We start from the raw sequence: 27,375 nt of genomic DNA on the forward strand, positions 1-27,375 counted from the left end.
TTTATTTTTGTATATGGTGTAAGAAAGTGGCCCAGTTTCATTCTCTTCCATTTTGCTGTCCAGCTTTCCCCACACCATTTGTTGAAGACACTGCTTATTTCCCATTGGATATTCTTGTCTGCTTTGTCAAGATTAATTCACCATGTAACTGTGAGGTTCTTTCTGGGTTTTCTGTTCTGTTCCATGGACCTATATGTCTGTTTTCCTGCTGGTACCATATTGTTTTGATCACTATAACTTGTTTTGTAATATAACTTGAAGTCTGCAATTTTGATGCCTCCGGCTTTGCTTTTCTTTTTCAAGGTTGCTTTGGCTCGTTGGAGTCTCCTGTGGTTCCATACAAATTTTAGGATTGTTTGTTCTACTTCTGTGAAAAATGCTGTTGGTATTTTGAGAGGAATTGCAGTAAGTGTATACATTGCTGGGGTGCCTGGCTCTTGATCCTGGGGTTGTGAATTCAAGCCCTGCATTGGACATAGAACTTACTTTAAAATAGCTAGCTAGATAGGGGCACCTCCATGTCTCAGTTAAGTGTCCAACTCTTGCTCTGAGCTCAAGTCTTGATCTCAGGGTCATGAGTTCAAGCCCCACGTTGGGCTCCACACTGGGTGTGAAGCCTACTTAAAAAATAGAGCAGATAGATTAGATAGATAGATAGGTAGATGTGTAGCTTGCTTCGGGTAGTATGGACATTTTACAATATTTGGTCTTCCAATCCATAAGCATGGAATGTCTCCGTTTCTTTGTGTCATCTTCAGTTTCTATTAGCAGTGTTTCAGTTTTCAGAGTATGGGTCTTTTACCTCTTTGGTTAGGATTATTCCTAAGTATCTTAATATTTTTGGTGTAATTGTAATAGGATTGTTTTCTTAATTTCTCTTTCTGTGCTTCATTATTGTGTCTAGAAATGCAATAGATTTCTGTACATTAATTTTATATCCTGTTACTGAATAAGTTTATCACTTCTAACAGTTTTTTTGGTGCAATCTTTTGGGTTTTCTATATATAGTACCATGTCATTTGCAAATAGTTGAACATTTGCTTCTTCTCTACCAATTTGGATCCCTTTTATTTCTTTTTGTTGCCTGATAGATGTGGCTAAGACTTGCAGCTTTATGTTGAATAAAAGTGGTAAGAGTGGACATCCTTGTATTTTCCCTGACCTTTGGACAAAGGCTTTCAGTTTTTCTCCATGTAGGATGATGCTAGCCTGGTCTTTATTATGTTGAAGTATGTTCCCTCCAAATCTACTCTGTTGAGTGGTTGTTTTGTTTTGTTTTGTTTTAAGATTTTATTTATTTATTTGACAGACAGAGACCACAAATAGGCAGAGAGGCAGGCTTGGGGAGTGGGGGAAGCAAGCCCTCTGCCGAGCAGAGAGCCTGATGCGGGGCTCGATCCCAGGACCCAGTATCATGACCTGAGCCGAAGGCAGAGGCTTTAACCCACTGAGCGACCCAGGCACCCCTACTCTGTTGAGTGTTTTTATCATGAATGAATGTTGTACTTTATCAAATGCTTTTTCTATGTCAGTTGAGTCTTCTTCAGTTTCTTTCATGAGTTCTGTAGTTCCTTGCGTACAGATCCTTTACCTCTTTGGTTAGGTTTATTCCCAGGTATCTTACTGTTCTTGGTGCTATAGTAAATTCTCTATGTAGATTCTCTATGTCAGTTGAAATGATCATGGGCCATCTGGGTGGCTCAGTCAGTTAAGTGTCTGACTCTTGATTTTGGCTCAGGTCATGGTCTCATTGAGCTGTACATCAGGCTGCACTCTGCACATGAAGCCTACTTGAGATTCTCTCCCTCCCTCTCTCTCCCTCGTCCCCTACTCACTCATGCACATGATCTCTCTCTCTCTCTAAAAAAAAAGAAAGAGAGAGAGAGAAAGAAAGAAAGAAAGAAAGAAAGAAAGAAAGAAAGAAAAGAAAAGAAAAGAAAAGAAAAGAAAAGAGCTATGGTTCTTATCCTTTCTTTTACTGATGCAGTGTATCATGTTGGTTGACTATTGAGCTGCCCTTACAACCCAGGAATAGATCCCACTTGATCATGGTGAATGATTTTTTTAATGTATAGTTGGGTTCAACTTGCTATATTTTGTTGAGAATTTTTGCATCTGTCTTCATCAGGGATATTGATGATTTTTTTGTGTATGTGTGGTGGTGGTGGCTGGTTTTGGTTTCAGGAGAATGCTGGCCTCATAGAATAAATTTGGGAGTTTTCCTTGTTTTTCTATTTCTTTGAATAGTTTGAGAAAATAGGTATTAACTCTGCTTTAAATGTTTGGTAGAATTCTCCCATGAAGCCATCTGGTCCAGGACTTTCATTTGTTAGTAGTTCTTTGCTGATTCAGTTTCTCTGCTGGTTATCAGTCTGTTCAAATTTTCTATTTCTTCCTGTTACAGTTTTGGTGGTTTATATGTTTCTAGGAATTTATCCATTTCTTCTAGGTTGTCCAATTTTTTTCCTATATAGTTTTTCATAATATTCTTTTATAATTGCTTGTATTTCTGTGGTGTCAGTTGCTATTTCAACATTCTTATTTGTGACTACTTATTTGGGTCTTCTCTCTTTTCTATTTGGTAAGTCTAGCTAGAGAGTTGTCAGTTTTATTTATTTTTTTTTCCTCCAAAGAACAAGCTCCTGGTTTTATTGACCTATTTTCTTTTTTTTTAGTTTCTATATCATTTATTTCTGTGCTAATATTTATTATTTCCTTCCTTCTGCTGATTTTAGGTTTTCTCTGTTGTTCTTTTTCTAGCTTCTTTCAGTGTAAGGTTAGGTGTTTATTTGAGATTTTTCTTATAGGCTTACATTGCTCTACACTACCCTCTTAAAATCACTTTTGCTGTGTCCCAGAGTTTTAAATCATTGTGTTTTCATTTTCGTTTGTTTCCATGTTTTTTAAATTTCTTCTTTTATTTCCTGGTTGGCCCATTTATTGTTTAGTTAGCGTGTTATCTAACCTCCATGTTATTTGTAGTCTTTCCAGATTTTTTCTCTTGTGATTGACTTCTAGTTTCAAAGTATTGTGGTCAGAAAAGATTTATGGTCTAACTTCAGTCTTTTTAAATTTTTGAGACTTGTTTTATGGCCTAACATGTGACCTATTGTGGAGACTGTTCCATGTGCACTTGAAAAGAATATATATTCTATTGTTTTAGGATGAAATGTTCCGAATATAACTGTTAAATCCATTTAGTCCAGTACGTCATCTAAGGCCATTGCTTCCTTGTTCATTTTCTGTTCAGATGATCTGTCCATTGATGTAAGTGGGGTATTAAAGTTCCCTCTATTATTGTATTATTATCAATTAGGTCTTTTATGGGGCACCTGGGTGACTCAGTGGGTTAAGCCTCTGCCTTCGGCTCAGGTCATGATCCCAGGGTCCTGGGATCAAGCCCCACATCGGGCTCTCTGCTCTGCAGGGAGCCTGCTTCCTCCTCTCTCTCTGCCTGCCTCTCTGCCTACTTGTGATCTCTGTCAGATAAATAAAGAAAAAATCTTAAAAAAAAAAATTAGGTCTTTTATGTTTGTTATTAATTGTTTGATGTATTTAGGTACTCCCAAGTTGTGTGCATAAATATTTACAATTGTTATATTTTTTTGTTGGATTGTCCCCTTTGTTGTTATATAGTGTTGTTCTTTGTCTCTTATAATCTTTGTTTTAAAGTCTGTTTTTTCTGATATAAGTATTGCTGCTGCAGCTTTATTAGACATTCATTTGCATGATAAATATTTCCCAATCCCCTCACTTTTAATCTGCAGGTGTCTTTAGGTCAAAAGTGAGTATCTTGTAGGCAGCATACAGATGGATCTTATTTTTTTTTATCCATTCTGTCACACTATGTCTTTTGATTGTCTTTTGATTTAGTCCATTTACATTCAAAGTAATAATTGATAGATATGTATTTATTGCTATTTTAATACTTGTTTTATGATCATTTCTAAAGATTTTCTATGAACACTTCTTGTCTTTCTCTCTTTCATGATTTACTGGTTTTCTTTAGTGATATATTTGGATTTCTTTCTCTTTATTTTTTGCATATTTATTCATGTTTTTTGTTTTGATTTGTTTTGTTTTGGTTACCATTAGGTTTGTATATAACCTCTTCTGGATACAGCAGTCTGTATTAAGCTAATGGTCATTTAAGTTCAAACCCATTCTTTTCTTCTCTCCTCCCTACATTTTAGGTATATGGTGTCCTATTTTACATTCTTTTGTTTTGTGAGTTCCTTGACTGACTTTTTACAGAAATATTCTTTTTCCCTCTTTTGTGTTTCCTACCTTCATATTGTCTTTTGGTCATTCTTTTCTACTAAATACTCTCCTTTAAAGACTTCTCACAGGGCTGAGTTTAGTGGTCATGAACTCCTTTAGTTTTTTGTTGTTGTTGTTGTCTAGGAAACTCTTTATCTCTCTTTCTATTCTGTATGATAGCCTTGCTGGATAAAGTATTGTTGGTTGCAGATTTTTACCATTCGGCATTTTGAATATGTCATGCCACTCCTTTCTAGTGGTGTAAGTTTCTACTGAGAAATCTGCTGCTATCCTTTTGGTGTTTCTTTGTATGTAACCGTCTTTTGTCTTTCTAGTTTTAATATCTTTTCTTTATCACTATGTTTTGCCATTTTTTAAAGATTTTATTTATGTATTTGACAGAGAGCACAAATAGGGGGAACGGCAGGAAGAGGAAGAGGGAGAAGCAGTCTCCCCGCAGAGCAGGGAGCCCAATGTGGGGCTCGATCCCAGGACCCTGGGGTCATGACCTGAGCTGAAATTAAATGCCCAACCTACTAAGCCACCCAGGTGCCCCTATTCTGCCATTTTAATTACAGTATGTGTTAGTGTGGATCTGCTTTTATTGCTTTTGTTGGGGGGTCTCTATGTTTCTGGATCTGGATATCTGTTTCTTTCCCCAGATTAGGGAGGTTTTCAGCTATTATTTCTTCAAATAAGTTATCTGCCACCTTTCTGTCCCTTCTTCTGGGACTTCCATAATACAAATGTTAATTATGTTTGATGGAATTACTGTGTTCCTTTAAGTTTATTCTCAGTCTCACTGATGTCCTCTACACCTTTCTCAAGAGTATCCTTTCCAGTGAGTATCCTTATGATCATTGCTTTAAATTCTCCATTAGGCATGTTATTTATATCTGTTTTGCTTAGATTCTCCAGCTGTGCCCTTGTCCTGTTCTTTCTTTTGGGTCATATTCCTCTGTCTTCTCATTTTGTTTAAGTCTCTATGTTTTTTCTAAGTCTCCCTGTTTTTCTATGTTAGAAAAACCAGCTATATCTTCTGTAATGACTTGAGGGTAATGACTCTATCAAGAAGAGGTCTTATGGTGCCCTGCAGTGTAGTGTCCCCTATTCCCTCGGGCCTGGTGCTTCCAGGAGTGTCTCCAGTGTGTGCTGTGTGTGCTCTGCTATTGTGACCTGACCACTTTATCTTTTAGACCAGTTGTCTGCAGGGGCTCTCTTTGCTTGTTGTGAGGAGTGTTTGGTCCCTGGCCTGAATGTGGTGCATTTTTAACTAGGTGTACTCTGGTCTCCTTGTGAAATGAGACCTGCCACCACCACTATTGGAACTGAGACCTCACAAAACTCCTCATTTGGCAGGGGTTTGGGCCAGTCTTCTGGGAAAGGGGCCTGCTATCCTGGGACTAAGGCAAGTGTGATTGGGAAGAACAGTTCCACTGGAGTTTGGGGGAACAGGGCTTGGTGTAAGCAAGGTAGGTGGTGAGTGTTAGCACTGCACTGGTTCCTACAGCTGGTCTTGTGCTTATGCCAAGGAGCAGGAGGAAGGAAATGATACCTGTCAGTTCCTTTGTTCCCAGAGGGGTTTCCATGAATGCTGCCTCCCTGGGACATGCTCTGATAGCAACTAACCTCCTCACTGTGTGCCTAGATGCTCTTCAGATTACTGTTTCCATGCTGTGTGTCCACAGTCGTCTTCAGGAGCAGCCACAGTGTCCTCCAAGCTCTCCAAGAGCAAAGCATGCTGATTTTTAAAACTCCAGACTTTAAGCCCCACTGGTTGCAAGAACTCATGAAATGCAGGCCCTCTCGCTTGCCAAACCAATTGCTAAGGGAATTCCTTTTCCCCATGCACTCTCCTGTGTGCTAGTTTGTCTCCTGCCCTTCTCTGAGACCATGGTTCCCTCCTCACCACATTGGCCATGATCTGTTTCTCTCCCAAGCTGTGTTTCCAGACTTCCTACATCTTCAGTGTGGCCTCTTCCCTACCTTTAATTGTGGAGTTTGTTCTCCCAGTCTTCAGATTCATTCCTGGAGGATTTAGGATTTTATAATTATCTAGTTGTCTTTGTGGGACTCGGCCACCATCTTCTCTTTTAAAGCTACCTACTAAATTTTTTTTTTTTTTTATTTTGGCTTCCAAGACACTAGTCTACCCTGCTTTTCCTCCCATTTCTGTCTGTTATCAATAATCCTTTCTCACTTGACCTTTTAATATAGAGCCTTATGTATGTCCTAGAGAATAGTAGGAGATGATGTCAGAGATAGAACCAGGGGCCTGGCCACGCAAGAGCTCATTGAAGTATAATGAAAGGATTATTGTCAGTGCTAATAAAATTATACTTTTATATGTATAAATTCATAAAATACTCAAGCACAGTAAAGTTTTTATTTATATAACTTCTATGTATTACTGTTAAGGAGCAACAAGCATTGAGAAGTATGATCTTCGTACAAATATGTGGACTCCTGTAGCAAATATGAATGGGAGGAGGCTACAGTTTGGTGTCGCTGTGTTAGATGACAAACTGTACGTGGTTGGAGGAAGAGATGGACTGAAGACTTTGAACACTGTGGAATGCTACAATCCCAAAACAAAAACGTGGAGTGTGATGCCTCCTATGTCCACCCACAGGCATGGCCTTGGTGAGTATAACTATGCAGGTTTGTTCACGATACCATACATTAAGCTTCCGCAGCATGTTTATATTCTGTACTAGGCAGAAGACCACTGGATAGCAGCTGAGTCAGCAGCAGTCAGTCACCAACCATTCCTTCACATGCTCCTTAACCTGAAAGCAGCATCTGGACAAACAAGCATATACATAAATGTAACAGCAACCAGCATAAGTAAAAACATGGATATTTCAGGATTTTATCATAGCATGAGGGAGTGATAAGCCACCTTTTTAAATATGTATTCTGGGTTGACAATCAGTGTTAATCTAACCTGAATGAAATGCTTCTTTAAAAATCTTTAGCATTATTGTTTTTCATCGATAGCCCCTGGTTTTTAAGCAGAAGTGGGTAAAAACCCAGAGAAATCCTGAGTTGGCACAGAGAATATAATGATAGAGATTTTTCGTTCTTTCATTCAATAATTCACTGAACTGACATTGATTAGCATATACTCTGTGCCATGCTCTTTGCTCTGTGGGTCTACAAAGATGAAGAAGACACTGCCTTTATCTGAAGGAACTGATGTCTCACTCGGAGATGACAGAAGATAATTTAAGGTCCTATATCACAGGACCTATCTTTTTTGATAGGAGAAAAAAATAGGTAAAGTAGAGAGAATTATTCGATGAGAAGCAGCTGGAAATAGAATGAGATGGGGCTTGACATGTATCTGCTTCACCCTAGCTTTTGCTGCATAACAAATACTCTGAAAGTCAGAGATTTAAAACAACCACCATTCATTTGGCCCAAGGATCTGTGCGTCCGCTGAACCATTCTTCTGGTCCAGGCTGTCTTGGATGATTTCTGCTGGGTTTTCTCATGGATCTCCAGTGGGCTGGCAGGTCAGCTAGGTGATCTCCTATGGCCTCATTCACACGTGTAGTGGTGGGCAGGTTGTTGGCCTGGGCAACAGAGACAGTTGGGCCACATGCCTCTAATCATTCTTCGGGCTAGGCAGGCTTCTTCACATGGGGGCAGTCAGAGGGTTTCAAAAGCAGCAAGAGAAGGCAAGCCACAGAGCACAGACTTTTCAAGCTTCTGCTTGCATCGTGTTTGCTAATGTTACACTGGTCACAACAAGTCCCATGGGCAAGCCCAGGTTCAAAGAGGAGAGAAAAAGATTATTCTTATCTATATATATATATATATGCATGTATTTATGTATTTATGTTTATATTCATGTGTATATTTTAGTCTAGTTGATGCACAATGTTACTTTGATTTCAGGTGTACATCTTAGTGATTTGACAAGTTTATACATTATGCTACATTTACCACAAGCATAGTTACCATCTGTCCCGTTGTACATCCCTATTTCATTATCATTGACTATATTCAAGGCTCTGCCTCTTCTTCCCATGACCTACTCATTAGCTAGAAGCCTGTATCTCCCTCTCCACTCATTTTGTCCAGCCCTCCGTCTTTCTCCCCTCTGGCAACCATCTGTTTATTCTCTGTATCTGTAGTTCTGATTCTGTTCTTTATTTGTTTTTTCATTTTTATTTTATTTTTTAAAAGATTTCTATTTATTTGAGATAGAGAGAGAGTGAGAGAGCACAAGCAGGAGGCAAGAGGAGAAGCAGGCTCCCTGCCAAGCAGGAAGCCCAACACAGAGCTCAATCCCAGGACCCTGGGATCATGACCTGAGCTGAAGGCAGACACTTAACCGACTGAGCCACCAAGGCACCCGTGTTTATTCATTTTTTAGATGCCATCTATGAATGGAATCATACGGCATTTGTCTTTCTCAGTCTGCCTTATTTTACTTAGCATAATACCCTCTAGGTCCATTCATGTTGTCTCAAATGGCATGATCTCATCATTTTTACAATGTAGTATTCCTGTGTGTGTGTGTGTGTGTGTGTGTAAGATATCACATCTTTTTTATCCATTCATCTATTGATGGACAACTCTTCTTGGTGGGAGGAGCTGCAGAGTCACACTGAAAATAGGCATGCATTCAGCAAGAAGAATTTGTGGCCATATTGTCAATGTATCACCATTTGGAAAAGGTTTAAATTAGTAGCAGTAAAGAATTTGATAGGTCATCATAAAAGATGAATTAAAAGATGGATGACTAGCAATGAAGTCATAGTTCAGTTTCAATAGAATAGCTTTGTACTACATTCAATTTATTAATGCTGAGCACCAGAGTAGAGGCTGCCAAAAAAAAGTCAATAGCCAGTAATGAAAATTATCTAGGCATGAAGATTGGTTTGATAGTGGGAACAGCAAAAAAAATCAGAGAAACAAGTGATTCTACTATTTGCAATTAGGTTTCAGTTCAAGGTGATCTTAAGTTTCAAGCTTGGTAAGGAAGTAAAACCAGAAGGTTAGGGGTAAAGTACTAAGAAGGGGAGCTTAAAATTAACTATGTGAGATCTAACAAAACTATAAGATAATAATCTTGAGTCCGTAAAATCAACTTATTACTTAGACACAGAATGGGAATATATCTTAAAAGCAGCATGAATGAGACTTAAAAACAGGTTGACCATAAAATCCAGGGTCAGTAGTGTGATTCGCCTGCATACTTCCCCCACCGTGGAGAAAAGAAATTTAATTTTAACTTAAGGTAAATTATTATGGTATGTAGAATAAGAATGCCCATAATCCTGTTATGTTTTGTGCAGATCAGATTGTACATAGAATACTGTCATTACTTCTAGTTACCGTACAAAATGCCTTATTGAAGCAAATTCAAAGGGGAGTGATCATGTAGTTCTTTTTTCCAGATTGTTCTGTCATTCTTATTTACTTATTTACCGGATAATAAATCAATGTTAAAATTTGAACTTAAAAACCTAACTGAAGTTAAAAAAGAAACTCTTGCATAGGAAACACTCCTTTTATCTCTTTTAAAAATGTGAGAATTAAATAAATTTTAAATAATTAAAGATTCCATAATTAAATAGATTTCATTTTGAAGAAGTGGTTCTACTGCTAAAATTTATTTTCAAAGATATTGTTTAAGAAGTTGAACTAGATGCACCCATTAATTTTTCTTCCAGCTCTTTAATTAATTCCATGCACATATACACAGATTATTGGGTATATTTTTTATATATTTGGAACTATATACGTGGGTGTATATGTGTGGTTTGTACATACTATCCCCTTTACCTCACCTTCTCTTCTCTCAGATATCTCCATGTCTAACTTCATCCATATTTTTGTTCAAATGTCATTTTGTCCAAATGTCACTTTGTCCAAGAGGTCTCCCCTGACCCTCCCTACCCTTCTACTCAGTTCCATTTTTCTTATTAGCATTTATCAATACCTGAAATATATTTTGCCTGTTTCCGGACTAAAATATTAGGCCCATGATGGTAGAGCCCTTATTTGTTATCTTTTATTAAACATTTGGCACTTAATAAACACTAAATAGATGTTTGTTGAATAAGGAAATAAATGAATCCGGCTTGGTTCCCTGGTGATGAATCACACCAATAGATTGTGGTATCAAGTCTAACTACAGTGAAAGGAATAAAAATGATTTCTCAAATATACCTTAAATCTGAATTACTGAAAAAGCTTTTTATTATGGCAATGTGTACATATTGTATGGTTTTAAATAACTTTCCACTGTTGGACCTCAAGATACTGCCTTTAAAACTTATTAGACCAGAGCTGTAGAGCTACCCCCTCACCCCACCCCCACCTACCAAGCAAGAAGAGCTAGAAAGAAACCAGGTATCTTTACCATAAATTTTCCTTAATTAAATTTGCATGTTTAAGATTCATTGTACTACCCAAAGCAATCTACCAATTCAGTACATTCCCTGTCAAAATTCCAGTGACATTTTTCAAAGAAAAAGAACAAATAATCCTAAAATTTGAATGAGGCCACAAAAAATGAATAAATAAAACAAAACAAAAATAGCAAAGCAAACTTGAGAAAGAAGGACAAGGCTAGAGGCATCAAACTCCCTGATTTCAAACTATACTATGTAACACATTATGGTATTTGGCTTAAAAACAGACACATAGATGGATGGAACAAAATAGAGAGTCCAGAAATAAACCCATGCATATATGGTCAACTAATTTACAACAGAGGAGCCAGGAACATAGAATGGGGAAAGGACTGTCTTCAATAAATGGTGCTGGGAAAACTGGACAGTCACAGGCAAAAGAATGAAAGTGGACTTTTATCCTATAGCAGACACAAAAATAAACTCAAAATGGGTTAAAGTATTGAACATAAGAACCATAAAACCATAGACAAAAACGTAGGTGGTAAACTGTATATTGAGATTTCAATTAAAATGTAATCTTTAAGACGTAACAGCAAATCTGAAGTCATTGCTTCTTTTTTCTTTTTTTAAAGATTTTATTTATTTATTTGACAGAGAGAGAGCAAGAGAAGGAACACAAGCAGGGGGAGTGGGAGAGGGAGAAGCAGGTTTCCTGCTGGAAGCCCCATGTAGAGCTGATCCCAGGACCCTGCGATCATGACCTGAGCCAAAGGCAGACGCCTAACAACTGAGCCACCCAAGTACCCCTGAAGTCATGGTTTCTTTCCCGTCTCCTTACAGGTGTGGCTGTATTGGAAGGTCCCATGTATGCCGTAGGCGGACATGATGGCTGGAGCTATCTGAACACAGTGGAAAGATGGGATCCTCAGGCTCGCCAGTGGAATTTCGTTGCCACTATGTCCACCCCCAGGAGCACAGTAGGTGTGGCAGTACTAAGTGGAAAGTAAGGAAGTATTTAAAATTTTATTTAAAACACAATAAGCCAAATTTATTGAGGTATACATCTAAGTTAAAAATATACATTAAAAAAAACACAAAATCATGAAAGGGGGAAACTTTTAAGAGCAATGCAAACTTTTAAAATAGTCTCTTTTTATTGTAATTGTAAATATAAATAACTCACCATGTTGGGTTTTCATTCTAATATACCAATTATATATATATATACATACACACATATATATGTATATATATAAATATATATATGTTATATATATACTATACTGATTATATATACATATATATAATTCTATATATAATAATATATTATAAATTTCAAGTTATTTTGTATGGAGAAATTTTATATACATAGGCAATAGAGTATACGTCTGGAGGTTTATAAAGCTTTGAAAGCATATAATGTTTTAAATGTAGTAGATGCCCTCTAAGTGTTTTCCTAAATAATTCCTTCCATCTCGTCTACTGACTTATCTTTACTTTTACTTCTTTCTTATCTTGGTAAACTGCTGAAAACTGAACTGCACTTAGAAAGGTGCTCTCTTGGCTCTTGTCTTTTCTAACTGGAGTTAATGGATTTGGACAGAACCATCACCAATAGCTCTTGGTAACTCAGAGTTTAAATACATATCAAAGGCCTTTCTTCCATAAAATGAAGCCCTATATGGTTATTAAATAAATGTTGTTGGTTGCATACCTTTACTCACTCAAAAGGCTTTATTCATCATTTACAGAAAAGAGAAGGAATCAAAGTTAAGAGACTTAAAATTATTTGTAGAATTATATTGATTGATCGGTAAAAGAAAAAAATGAGAAAATATTAATAAAATTTTTATGAAAATTTATAAAATTTTTTATGACCTAAGGTCTTGGTTCCTCAGGACCTATTAGTTATGTCCTACGTTTTCTTAGTTTTTAGCAGTATTACAAGTGATAAGATAGAGAAATAGAAACCCACTTTTTGAAATGTACCTGATCTCCACACCCCTCCCTTCATGTGTTTTAACTGAAGAAAGAACTTCAAAATTAGCAGAGTCAGCCACCAAAGAATCTAGTAAATGAGAAATAAGAGAGAAAATGAACAGTATCTTTTCCATGTTAACCCTTTAGTTAAAATTTCTGGGAGTAGTTCATTGATCTAATTCTTGTTCACCAGCATATTTCCTAGCCTAGAAATAAATGTTTCTAAGAGCACAAAAAGGATAGCTGCCTTCTGTAAAATCTAATTTCTAGACCGACAGCAGCTTTAACTTCGAGGCATGGAAATAATTTACTTTCTCACTTTCTCTTGCTCTCTTATGAGAAATAAATATTTCAGTCTTTAGTTCATCTAAGGTACAATTTATTCGATATTGACCCCGAGACCATCAAAGAATCAGATCAGAAGCTGAAGAGCTCTCATCTACTAACTATTAAGACATTGATTTTGAAATTTCAGGAGCTTCGAGGACTAAGCCTTCTTTATGGTCTCACCTCTGTCCACATCTCTCTGCTCCTCCCCTCCTCTCCTCCTCTCCCCTGTGCATATCACACTCCAGCAGAACTAGCCTATTTGCAGGGCGCCTGGGTGGCTCCGTCGGTTAAGTGTCTGCTTTCACCACAGGCCATGATCCCAGGGTCCTGGGATTGAGCCCCACTTTGGGCTCCCTGCTCAGTGGGAAGTCTGTTTTTCTCTCTCCCCCTCCGCTCCCCTTGCTCATGTGCTCTCTCTCTCAAATAAATGAATAAAATGTTTTATTTTTAAAAACTAAGCTATTTGTGGAAAATACATTTTGTTTCACACTCCCATAATGTTTTAACTCATTGCCTCTGTCTTTGAGTGTTGTTTCCCCACTTTTGTGCCTGGAAAATTCAGCATCCTTGAAACTCACTCGGAAGTCTCTGGAACACTTTCCCATTTCCATTCCCATCTCCTCATCCTCCCCTACACTGACTGTCCCTTACACCCTCAACATTTTCACTGTGCATAATTTGTATATGATTGTGTTAAAACAGGAACCACTCTATTGTTGTTGCTACTTACTAGTCCATGTAGATCAGGGTCTTGAGTGACCTGGTCTTTTCGTTCTTACATGTAGTATGGTACCTGGAACATAACCTGAAGTGAACAATCTTACTGAAGAATGTTCCAGTACCACTTAGATGCAGTGGTGCTTGTAATCACCTCCAAGAAGAGGATGTGTTAACCTATCAACTAGCACTTTTCTAAGTTTGCTTTATTTATTTATTTTTTAAGATTGATTTATTTGTCAGTGAGAGAGGGAGAGAGCACAAGCAGGGGGAGCAGCAGGCAGAGGGAGAAGTAGGCTCCCTGGGGAGCAGGGAGCCCAAACACGGGACTCAATCCCAGGACCCCAGGATCATGACCTGAGCCAAAGGCAGATGCTTAACTGACTGAGCCACCCAGGCACCCCTCTAAGTGTGCTTTAAAACAAAGTAGCAATATTTTAAAATATTTTGTTTGTTTCCATTTTGAGGTACATATCCAGAATATGAAAAAATAGAAATCATGTTTTTTTTAAGTATACAGTTGATTGAAAAAAAAAAAACAACTATGCATCTTTTCTCTACTACTTTTTTATGATTTAGAATAAATCATTTCCCTGTGCCTCAGTTTTTTAATCTATAAAATGAAAAGCCTAGATTCACTATTGTTTTTGTTATTTTAACTTATTTTGTAATGCTTCCTAATGCAAAATATAATTGTTTCTTTAGAGAAGAACTGTTGGAATGTTTTATGAGTTACATCTTGTATCTTGAAAATTCAAAGTGTTAAAATTTTTCTTTCTACCATGTTTGAGAGAAACTTTATTTAGAATTCCAATGGCTTGGGCTACTTTTAAGGCCCTGGCTGGCAAATATTTTTCACAGTAGAATCTCTCTCTCAAATGCAACCTTACGAAAACCCTGATACTTAAGACAAATGGAAACTCAAGATTATTATAGACTTATCTTAAATTTAAGCTCAAGTTTGTAGCATGTATTTGTTATAAAAAATCGATATAGAAGAACAAGTCTGTTTTAAAGAACATCGGATTATTTCTGTTTTGTTTTTGTTGTTCAGTATAAAGAAAAATCCTGATTCACAAATAAGTCGCTGAGAAGATAACAGTTATTTTAACTACTAGAGCAATTTAATTGGACTCTCAGGAAACTTTTCAGTTAAATTGTTGATGTAGCTTGAGAGTATTAGAAATTTTTTTTTTCCTAAGTTAAATCTCAATATCCACCAATCCCTTGCATTCTTGATCATAATTTTAAATGTGAGGCATGGGGAAGTCTTATTTTAAAGTCTATAGTACAATGCAATTTGACACAGGCACAATTTGACATATTGTTTCTCTTTTTATTTGTAATAGCTACTGTCATGGGGGAAAGAGATGAGTTCTGAATCTTGTATGGCATTTAATTGAGCCAGATATTTTGAAAAGTATTTAAACTTGGATTTCAGGGTCACCTGGGTAGCTCAGTCAGTTGGGGTTTGGCCTCTTGATATCTGTTTGAGTTGTGGTTTCAGGGTGGTGGGTGGGGGCCCTGCATGGGACTCACACTGAGCGTAGAGCCTGCTCGAGATTCTCTCTCTCTCTCTCTCTCAAAACAAAACAAAACTTGAATTTCAAATACACCATTTTGGGGACCTACTCCACAGAATCCTATTCTTAGAAAACAATTTGAAAACCATTGCTTGAGATAATGTTTCTTTAGGAAGTGTTATTGATACACGTTAGCCCTTAACATTACCTCAGTGTAAATGCTGTTTGTACACTTAAGACCTAAAAATGCCATTTTCTAGAAGAATATAGAGACAGAATTCATTTTTCCCCCGAAAAAAAATAGAGACAGAATTCATTTTTTCCCCCGAAACACTTAGACCATGTTTACCCTGTGTAAAGCACTGTTCAAAGTATTTTACATTTGGTCATCAATAATCCTACGAGGCAGGGCTTAGAGATGTTTTGGATGATGATATTCAGGCAGGTGGAGGTTAAATAACTTGTCCACGGTCAGAGCTCGGAAGTGTGAGAACCGCAGTTCAAATCCAGAGCCCAGCTCCAGAGTTCACCTCTGTACCACTTTTCACAGTCAAGACCCATGAGTTCACTCTGAAGAGGGGACAGTGCCTTGAATTTGTGTGTGTGCACGCATGTGTGCATATGCACGCATGCGTGTACATGTTTTTAAAATTATGGGTGTTTTCTAATTCTTGATGTCTTCTGATAGTCTGTGATTCATATCCAAACAATTATTCTACCAAATATTAGTTAAAAATGAGAACAGTTTAAGAACAATAACACAAGAAAGTAGTTTTTGACAGATAAAAACTTTTAACAAAGTTTCAAATGAATTTGTTTCCATACTATGAATACAAAGTTTAAAACAAGATATTGCCACACGCATATGTTGCTGTCTAAGATATGGTCATCTTCTCACTAAAGAACCACTTTGAGTGGTAGAGTGAACTTTACATTATGAATTAAAATGAATAAATGTCTTTAAAATATATATATTTACCCAAGTATAAATACTTAGAGTTTTAATTGGCAGATATTTGGTATAGCTCAAATATTATTTCCTGAGCTAAAAAATTAGTTAAATATTAACTAAGGCATCTGTAAATTCAAAATGTGGGAACTTTTATATAAGCAATGATCTGAATTTATTACTCTTGAGAAAACTATTAAGAAATACATTTTATATATATTTTAAGGTCAGAGTAAAAGACTTTAAGGTTAATGCAGTATATTGACAGGTAATGAATTAAAATTTATCTACTAGGCAACATTTAGGACATTAACATACTGTATTCATTTTAGATAACTTACAGTATCCTTCTCTGCAGTAATTTAAATTAATGGAGGATCACGGTTCGTATGTAATAAATATTAATTTATACACCACTGTTTCAAGCAATCCTTTTATTCTCCTATTTCACTACTGCAAGAACATCCCAGGTGACTGCTCACAGTACAGCTGCTCATTACTCTAACTGTGTCCTGGTTCTGCTTCTGACCCTGTATAAGCCTCTTAATCTCCATGAGCCTGTTTCTTCACCCATGAAACAGGAATATAAATGGTTTCCCGTAGCATTATTGAGATGATTAAGTTAATACAGGTAAAATATCTAGCCTGTGGTAGGTGCAGAGAAGGTTCTTTTCTTTCCTTTATAACGTAGTCCTGTCTTAGCTATTTAAGAAAGAAGTCATGGTGTATTTATGTACTGCATTTTATCTATTCTAAGACACATCTTATGCCTCTAAAATTGTGATGCGTCTTATAATCCGTGGTGATTTATCAGAAATAGTTGTCATTGCTTTCAGGTGAGTTTGTTATTTTTTTTATGTATATACAGAGTAATAGCTGATATATATACATACACACATATACATATGATATATACATATATGTAATTTACATATGATATATACATATGTCATATAATTGGTAGCATATCTTCTTGCTTGATGGCACATAAACTGAGAGTGTGTCTTATAATCTATGGCACCTTAATTTCAAAGAAATACCCTAAGAATAATCTCTTTGCCTTCATCATATGGTGGCGCTCTTTTTTATTTGTTATTCTATTTGTTCTTACAGACTTTATGCAGTTGGTGGTCGTGATGGAAGTTCTTGCCTCAAATCAGTAGAATGTTTTGATCCTCACACTAATAAATGGACACTCTGTGCACAAATGTCAAAAAGGAGAGGGGGAGTAGGAGTAACTACGTGGAATGGATTGCTGTATGCAATTGGAGGACACGATGCCCCTGCATCCAACTTGACTTCCAGACTCTCAGACTGTGTGGAGAGGTAATTCCCTGTGAAGGAAAACTTTGTCTGACACTTCCAGACAAATCATTGACTCCTTATTGAACATCTAGCACATGCAAGGCAGTTTCTTCCCAGCTTTGTGAACACTGGGTCGTCTGCTCTGGCTGTCTCCTGGTCTCTTTCCTAACAGCTTTTCTCAGATTCTTCTCTCCCCATATTACTGCCTACTTAAGATTTACCTTAGAATTGATTATGTAATTTATTAATTGAGTCATATGACACTTACTGTGTGCATATTTCATATTGGATACTATACCTGACAAGAAGAGGAAAAGAGCTTGATGAATTTCAGAGAGAAGGAGTAGGGACTGGAGGCTAAGGAAGAAGTGAAAAGGAGAGGAGCTTTTCACACAAATTTGATACAAGGAAATACTATGAAATAATAAAATTTAAAAAAACTAATACGGCTTAAAAGTTACACAAGTCGTCCAAACTGGCCTCATGAAACTCACATATGGGGCCAGGTAAAGAACCTCATTACATCAGTGGACGATTTGGACAACAGTTCAGGCTTCCATCTGTTATTTTTAGTCTGGTTCAAGGAATGGAGAGGATTGAGTGGATTTAGGAGGTAGAGCCCATGGAGCATGTATGAACACTCCGAAGCCGAAGGGGATACGGTTCATTCAGAAAACTGAAAGGAGGCCACTCTGTGTCTGGGGGGAAGAGAGGGAGGGAGACAGTGGCAGGGAAGGAGGCAGACTAGGGTGGAGACGGCAGCAGATCACACAGAATCTTAAGGATTCTGGATTTTAAAGAGCAATGGGAAGTTGATAAGAAAGTGTGTGTGTTTGTGTGTCTGTGTGTATGTGTGTATGTGTGTGTGTTATTTAATCATACATGATTGGAAGAAAGTTAAAAAGTGAAATGCGGGTTTGATGACAGTGAGTGCTTTCTGTGAAATAATGAGGGTTGATTTGTTGTCTTTTGAGAAAGCAGGAAATTTATACTTGCATTTGCCCTGTGTTAGGGAGAAAGTGATTTCTCTTTCAGGACTACGCTTCCTGTGTGTTACACTCCAGGAAAGGAATATGGAAGTCTTTGTATACTTTACCCCATAAGTTATAGGCTCACTGCAGTACTGTACCCAGTGAAAAACTGTTCATTGTGCAAGAGGTATTAACATTTTAGCATGATGTATCTGCTCTTAGACAGACAACTCTGGGCTGTTCTAATTAATATTTCATGAAAAGAACAAGAAGGTTCAAAAGTGGACAGCTTTCATGATTGTGTCTGTAAGCCATCTCACCTAGCCCTTCATATATTGATTTCCTCAGATTTTCAGTAGATAATCGAAAATCTTACAGCAGTTTTCAGTATTTACTTTAGCTCTTCTGGATCATTAAGTGTTATGGATTTACCACATGAATCTGTAATATTGTAAATTAAATGTTTTCAGGAAAATATTGATTTTTTTTCTAAAATATGTTCAAATGTACTTTAAATAGCAGTGATAAGATAAAGGGTAGGCTTAAAGAAATAAACCATTTTTATTTTCTTGAAAGAAAAAAGTGTTAACAGTTTACATGGAAAGAAAAATTAAATTAAATAAAAAGCTTGTTCTGAAATAGGCATCTCAAGCCCTAAGAATAAAAAGTGAAATATTTAGAAGATCAAATACAAACCAAACTGTTAATAGGGGTTACCACTTGACTCTGTAATTCAAGTTGGAAGGAAATGAGGCTAGTTATTGCATATTTTATATATTTTTATAATCTTTGAATTTTTGTTACAAGAATGTATTCTTTGCTAATAGGAAAAAATTGTAACAAATGAACTGACTCATCTTTAAGGTGACATTTATCAGATGCTTACTGTGCATTTTCATTTAACCCTCAATGCTACCTGGTGAGCAATATTTTCACCAATAAAGAGACTAAGATGTAAAGATTTTAAGTAACTTTACAATACCACAGAACCAGTGATTGGAAGGGTAAGGACTCGAGATTCTTCAGCCCAAACCCAAAGCCATTTCTCTAACCACTTTGCTATACACCTCTCCCAGGTGTTCCTGGATGTGTTGATATTCTTTTATTGAGGTGTAATTGACATACAACATTTTATTAGTCTCAGGTATATGACATAATGATTTGACATTTGTATATATTGAGAAATGATCACAGTAAGTCTAGTTAACATCCATCACTGTATATAGTTACAATATTTTTCTTGTGATGAGAACCTTAAAGATCTACTCTCTTAGCAACTTCCAAATATACAGTACAGTATCATTAACTACATTGCCATGCTGTACGTGACATTCCCCATAACTCATGTATTTTATAACTAGAAATTTGTCCGTTTTGACTCTCTTCCTCCATTGGACCCGCCCCCTCCATGCCCCACCTCTGGCAACCACCAATCTATGAACTTAGTTTTTGTTCTGTTTTAGAATCCACATATAAGTGAGACCATAGTTTTTGTTTTCTCTGGCTTATTTCACTTGGCATCATGCCTGCAAGGTCCATCCATGTTGTCAAAATGGCAAGATTTCATTCTTTTTTATGGCCAAATAATATTCAGTGTGTGCATGCATATGTGTGTAGTCTACATGGGCCACATTTTTTTTATCCGTTCAGCCATTGATGAACACTTAGGTTGTTTCCATGCCTTGGCTACTGTACATAATGCTGCAGTGAACATGGGGGGTACATATGTCTTTTCAAATTAGTGTTCTCATTTCCTTTGGATAAATACCCAGAAGTAGAATTACTAGATCATATGGTAGTTCCCTTATTAATTTTTGGGGGGAATCTCCATATAGTTTTCTGTAGCAGTGGCAATAATTTACATTCCCACCAACAGTACACAAGGGTTCCCTTTTCTCCATATCCTCACCAACACTTGTTATTATCTTTTCAACAGGCATTATGGTTTTGATTTACATTTCCCTGATGATTAGTGATGTTAAGCACCTTTTTGTGTACCTATTAGCCATCTATATGTCTTCTTTAGAAAATGTCTATTGAGACCCTCTGCCCATTTTAAGTGATTTATTTGTTGGGTTTTTGTTTTTTGTTTTTTGTTTTTACATTGAGTTCTATAATTCTTTATATCTCTTATATATATATATATTTTAAGATTTTATTTATTTATCAGAGAGAGAGAGGGGGAGAGAGCGAGCACAGGCAGAGGCAGAGGGAGAAGCAGGCTCCCTGCTGAGCAAGGAGCCCGACGTGGGACTCGATCCCAGGATGCTGGGATCATGACCTGAGCCGAAGGCAGCTGCTTAACCAACTGAGCCACCCAGGCGTCCCTATATCTCTTATATATTAACCCCTTATCAGATATATGATTTGGAAACACTTCCCATTCCATAGGTTGCCTTTTCATTTTGTTGATGTCTTCCTTTACTGTGCAGAGGTTTTTAGTTTGATGTGGTCCCATTTGTTTACTTTAACCTTTGTTGCCTTTGCTTTTTGGTGTCAAATCCAAAAAAATCATTACCAAGACCAGTGTCAAGGAGCTTACTTCCTATGTTTTCTTCTAGAAGGTCTATGGTATCAGGTCCAACATACTAGTCTTTCATCCATGAACTGTTTTTACATAAAAATATTGTGAGAATGGGGTGCCTGGGTGGCTTAGTCATTGGGCGTCTGCCTTCCGCTCAGGTCATGATCCCAGGGTCCTGGGATTGAGCCCCACATCGGGCTCCCTGCTCATCGGGAAGCCTGCTTCTCCCTCTCCCGCTTCCTCTGCTTGTTTTCCCCCTCTCGCTGTGTCTCTCTATCAAATAAATAAATAAAATCTTTTCAAAAAAATATTGTGAGAACAATGTCAGCTCCAGTTTTAAAATTTTCTTTCAGATATGATCCCAAAACAGATATGTGGACTGCAGTGGCATCTATGAGCATCAGCAGAGACGCAGTGGGAGTCTGTTTACTTGGTGATAAATTATATGCTGTTGGAGGGTATGATGGACAGACTTACCTTAATACAGTGGAGGCTTATGATCCCCAGACAAATGAGTGGACCCAGGTATGGCATTTCACTTTTCATTATTATACTTATCTGATTTGTTAAAACAATTCATTTAATAAAAATGATCTCCATTTGTCCAATACCAAAATATATAGCATAAGCATGATAAAGTCATCTCTTTGATTAAATATATGAAAACAAGAAGGAATGTTTAATTTCATGATATAATTAAAATCCAAAATTACTTTTAAAGAATAATACTCAGAGAAATTATTAATAGTTTTGATCTGCCACCATTTGCTTACTGGGAACTGATGAGATGTTCTAGTATTGATAGGCCAGATAGGACCACAGGAGAGCTGCGGCAGAGGGAGGGGAGATGGTGGAAAATAAGAAACAAAGATAGAAATCAGAAGAATGTGAACCACTTAGGCAGACATAAGATATAATTTTTAAATACTCAAGCCACTGATATTTGGGAGTAGATGAAATGTCTGGTCATCACCTAATAAAGATGGCAACCTTAAATTACATTAACAAGTAAGAAACTTGACCTGGCAAGCTTATTAACAAAAGGAATTCCAGCCATGTCTATTTCTGGAGGGGCTAGTACTTCTAAGAATGATCTTTTGAGATCTTTGTTTCCATCATTACCGAGAACAGAATTAGGAATTTTGTGCCCCAGTTCAGAATCTGGTACCTGAAAGACCCTCAGATGTTTAATTGACCCAAGGTTTTCCTACATACAAGGAGCAATGGTAAGTACTGTCAAGAAAACAAAACTTAAAAGAATCCCCACTGCCACAGAACTTAACGTCTTAAGTAGGTATAATCTGGGCATGTAAGGGGAGAACCCGCAATGTAGAACAGTTGGTAGCGAGTGTCCCATGGTGTAGGCATTGAGTGGTATAGGAAATCAAAGAGAAAAAATAAATTGGTTGTTGAGAATGCTTTAGTGAGAAGAAGTTGGACTTAAGCTAAGCTTTCAATTGATCCAATGCAAAATGTAGAAAGAAATGGGAAATTGTATGAGAAAACATGAAAGAAATCTCAGTGAAGAAGAAATACACAAGATATACTGAGAAAGCGTGGCTGGTTCTAAGGATCCATGCTTAGTAAGAGTAGGACGTCTTTCCCCCCACCTTTTTAATTTCATTTCAATTAATCAACGTATACTGTATTATTTGTTTTGGAGGCACAGGTCTTTTACTCATCACTCTTATATAATACCCAGTGCTCATTACAACACATACCCTCCCCATGCCCATCACCAGTTACCCCATCCCCCCACCCCTCTCCACTCCAGCAGCCCTCAGTTTGTTTCCTGTGATTAAGAGTCTCTCATGGTTTGTCTCCCTCTCTGGTTTCATCTTATTTCATTTTTTTCCTCTTGTCCCCTATGATCCTCTGCCTTGTTTCTTAAATTCCACATATCTGTGGTGATGTGAGTGATATGGAGATGTGATAATTGTCTTTCTCTGATTGACTTATTTCACTTAGCATAATACCCTCTCTAGTTCCATCCACGTTGTTGCAAATGGCAAGATTTCATTTTTGATGGCTGTATGGTATTCCCTCATCTATATATACATCTTCTCTATCCATTCATCTGTGGATGGACATCTAGGCTCTTTCCGTAGTTTGGCTGTTGTGGACATTCTTATTGGAGGGCAAGGTTGGGGTCAGGATAGAAGTTGGCAAAGGCCATGCTTCAAGAGTTTGGTAGTAGGAAGCTGGTGGAGACTTAACCAGGAGAGTGATACAGTAACAGAAATTTCATGTGGTGGTTGGGGACAGGTTAAGATGGGTTAGGGGCAAGGGAAGCAAAGGCTGGATAAAAATAAAACATATAGAAGGCTGCTTCACTTTAAGGCTTGAGGTGTCAACTTTAGAAATGGATTCAGGAGATATTACCAAGTCCTATCTGTTCTTTCTTTCTACACTTGCAGGGTTGAATTAAAGATTTAACTTCTGAAGAAAATAGCAAATGAATGACCAGAGGGTGTCTTAGATAAGATAATGAGGTAGAGCATTAGAGAGAGGAGACAGGCTTTCAACAGGATAAGGATGAATGAAGATAATGTATCATTCATGAAGCTGTAAGAACCTTTGAGAATGTGATAGAAGCAAAAGATACTCACAGTGTAAAAAGTAAAGAGAAAAATGAGTAAATGCAGGAGCTAGAGGAGCATACAGTTTTCAAATGATGATAATAGAAAGTTAACATTTATTGAGCACATTTTATGTACCAGGCTCTACTGGATGAGGAATCTGAGACAGAGAGAGGTTAAATAGTTGACCCAAGCCACACAGTAAATCAATGGTAGTTAGAATTTGAGCCATAGGTCTTTTTCACAATAAAGGTAAAAATAAGAGAGTAGAGATTCCAGATGCTAGAAAAAGCAACATTGAAGGGCAAGAAAGAAGGGCAGGATACAGAACTGAAAGCAAAGACTGGTCCTCTGCAGACTGGAGGAAAGATCTCTTCCAAGGCTGGGAAAGAGGATGAGAATATGATTGTAGAAAGGGGCAGGGAATTTTTAAATGCAGAGGATAGACTATAAAAAAAGGACTTAGTATGTGACCTTGATCTTGTTTCTTAAATTTAAGTGTGGTCACTGGGTGAAGGGAAGTATAGATAATTTGAGAGCTTGAATCAGTACTGCAGAATTTCACTAGAAATTATGTGATTTGGGCACCTAAGTAGCTCAATGGATTAAGCATCCAACTCTTGATTTGAGCTCAGGTCATGATCTCGGGGTCATGAGAATGAGCCCCACGTCGGAGTCCATGATCGGCCGGAAGTCTGCTAGAGATTTTTTCTCTCTCTTCATCTCCCTCTGCATCCCCTTCTCTAAAATAAATTAATTAAAAAAAAAAGAAATTATGTGATTATCTACCATTAGCCTCTCACTGTGGCAACATGAATGATAACCAAGGAGCACAGAAAGAGATGTAAGAATCTCTTTTTCCAAGGTGTATTTTATTTACAAGCTTAGGCCTAGTTATAAGAAATCTTTTGACCAGTATTTGAAACTTGTTATTACAGGTAATTAATGCTTTATGCTGAATTACTATCAAAATTAATTACCTGTGACCACATAGCTATTTTGTTTGCATGTCCCCTCTATTACTATTTTTAAGCACCTGAATTTGAACTTACAACTGTAGAATATGAAAAATAAATGTTTTCCATTCAGTGTTCCAACAAATGGGCAAGGGGACATTTGTCCAGGGAATGAAATGAGGTTATAAAGTCTGAAGCCATCACCCACTCTGCTGCCCACCTTGATCCAAAGCAGGAGTGAGCCCATTGTATTTAGTAAATACTCTAAGCTGAACTTTCTAGCTGGTTGTTAGGGAACATCAACTCTTTACAGTGTAAAGACTTCAGGTCTTTGGTATTTGGAGAAAGGCTGCTCATTACAAACAGTCATTTTGATTGAAATGACTTAGAGTTTACTCCTAGAACACTCTAAGTAGAGATGGTTTTAAAATGGGTGATTTGGGGCACCTGGGTGGCTCAGTGGGTTAAAGCCTCTGCCTTCGGCTCAGGTCATGATCCCGGAGTCCTGGGATCGAGCCCCACATCGGGCTCTCTGCTCAGCGGGGAGCCTGCTTCCTCCTCTCTCTCTGCCAGCCTCTCTGTCTACTTGTGTTCTCCCTCTGTCAAATAAATAAATAAAATCTTAAAAAAAGAGAGAGAGAGAGAGAGGTATTTCTCTTTAAAAAAAATTAATAAATAAAGTGGGTGATTTGATTGTTCAAGGAGATAGAATAGGGATCAAAACACCTGATTCAGATAGAGAATGACTGAGAAGTCTCCGTTGAAGTCTGGCATGTTTTTAAGATCCAGTCCCTGGTCTGGAAAGGTTGGGAGAGAGGCCAACCCGACCAAGGAGCCATTTTGATATCATGTATTTGACAATAACACTGTATTACATACCCCCGCATACATACGTACAAGTTTTCTCAGTACTTTGTATCAGTCCCCCCTTCTCTAAATACTGCCATTTTAAGTCTTAGGGCTTAACTCTGCTCAAATTAATCCTTTAAAAGCTATCCTTGTCCACACTTGTAGTTTTGCACTCTGAATTGCTTGGTGTCTAGAGCGCTCAAAAAGAAGGGGAAAGAGGGAGAGAGAGGGGGGAAGGAGGGAGGAAGGAAAGAGGGGAGGGGGGAGGGAGGAGAAGGGAAGGAAGGAAGGAAGAAAGGAAGGAAGGAAGGGGAAGGACGGAAGAAGGGGAGGCACGGAGGGAGGGAGGAAGGGGAAGCGAGAGATTTCGGAAGTACTCCTTATCCCTCAACTAAGATTCTGTTTCTTGCCCTCGCACACGTCCTTATACCTCATTGTCATAGAGTTTATTCGCCGGGTTTGTTTCTACTCCTAGGGTGGAGTTGGAGGAGGTGTATTTATTATTTATTTACTGTGCTGGGAAGTAGGAGAGTAGGTTTAGATCGTCCAGCCGTGCACAGAGAAGTTAGTCAGTAAATGTGCAGTGACTGGTGCCCTGGGGAAAAGCAGCCAGCATGCAGCGACTCTGGCGGGCTCTGAAGCAGCATAGCTGTTACACGCCCTCTCTGGATAATACGCGGGCTTTTTCGCCACTTGGGTCCTGGAATGTTGGGTGTTTCCTCATTATCCATATCCCACATCCTGTTGGCCAAATAAATTGTTTCAGATAGAGTAAGTCCCAAACCATCTTTTCTTTTTTTGGAGGTACCTTTAAAAAGAAGTACTGCTTAGTACGGTGATGTGCCCTAAACAGTTGAGTCTGTGACACTTGGGACTTCTGCAGGGGGCTTGGAGGAGGGGCCGGCCCTACAGTAAGGCTGGGGAGGCGGAGTTTGGGAGCCGCTCTTTGAGGAGTACAGATTCAACATTCAATATTTTACCAACTACATGGTTTTATCAACAGTTGTACCTACACACCCAACAAATATGTCTTTTTGTTTTCGTGTTTGTGTTTGTTATTGTTTTTGTTTTTGTTTTTAGGTTGCTCCACTATGCCTAGGAAGAGCTGGGGCTTGCGTTGTAACGGTCAAACTATAATACAGTGCTTTGTTTTCTAAATGAAGATATCGTCTTCCTCACGAATTTACTAAAATTATTCTCCTACCAAGGGATACATTTTTAGCCAATTTGCAATGCCACATTCCTGGGCACAGAGTGCCCAATCTCAAAGCGAAGACGGTCAAATAAGGTAGCAACAAGGGGAAGACCCGGGATTGAATCCTGCATTTCTCCGTTAAGTCATTTCTCAGTAAATCAAAACTACAACTGGGGGACTGACACCACGTGTGAGGACAAATCTGCCGCTCTCAAGCAGAAGCCTATGCAGGCTGGGGATGTCATTTATTAATAATCAATCACATTTTACTAACATTACCCAGATTTCTTTTACTACAGTGCACATACACCAGAGAACACTTTGAAAGTTTGCTTTGTAACTTTATCATACGTTGGTTGCAGTAATTTTTATCCGTTTGTTTAACCACAACTGCTGCTTTCATGACCTACTAAACACTATGCTAATCTTCAGTTTTTTTCAGAAACAGCTGCATTATATAGGCTTTGACTTGTGGACTTTTACTTCTCAATTGGCTTAGTCTCATGAATAAAGAAAAACGAGAGTCAAAACAATAATGACCAAATGCAAACGAAATGATCTTTGGGTTCTTTTAAAATAGTCTTCCTGGTATTGTTAGATTCACTAACAATACAGGCTATGATATCCTCAAATTGGAACTGAAAGATGGTATTTTGCAGTAAATTGAAGAGAGGCACATTTATGTCAAGGAAAGAAATGTCATGTACCCTAACATGTTCTTTCACCTAAGTCATAATTATATGGATTTGTTTTCTTTTATATTATGAAAGATGTTTTGATTTTTGTCTTTTGATATTGACCAAACTGTTCGGATATTCTTACGTCCTCAAGTCTGGATTCGCCTCCTTTGCTTTGTTTCTCAC

The 27,375-nt window shown here is 37.7% G+C and overlaps 1 protein-coding gene across 3 annotated transcripts in view; it reads left to right on the plus strand.

The window, feature by feature from the left end:
- The window catches only part of KLHL5 (kelch like family member 5), an 89,216-nt gene extending 61,943 nt beyond the window's left edge, over positions 1-27,273 (plus strand). For all 3 annotated transcript variants that reach the window (XM_032334106.1, XM_032334104.1, XM_032334105.1), the window contains 5 exons: positions 6,679-6,903; positions 11,475-11,637; positions 17,247-17,459; positions 21,287-21,458; positions 26,398-27,273. In XM_032334106.1, coding sequence (XP_032189997.1) covers positions 6,679-6,903; positions 11,475-11,637; positions 17,247-17,459; positions 21,287-21,458; positions 26,398-26,454 — 830 coding nt within the window. In that variant the 3' untranslated portion in view covers positions 26,455-27,273. The remainder of the gene's footprint in view (positions 1-6,678; positions 6,904-11,474; positions 11,638-17,246; positions 17,460-21,286; positions 21,459-26,397) is intronic.
- The last annotated feature ends 102 nt before the right edge of the window (positions 27,274-27,375 follow it).

This window comes from Mustela erminea, chromosome 2, assembly GCF_009829155.1.
Source record: "Mustela erminea isolate mMusErm1 chromosome 2, mMusErm1.Pri, whole genome shotgun sequence".
Classification (NCBI taxonomy): domain Eukaryota; kingdom Metazoa; phylum Chordata; class Mammalia; order Carnivora; family Mustelidae; genus Mustela; species Mustela erminea.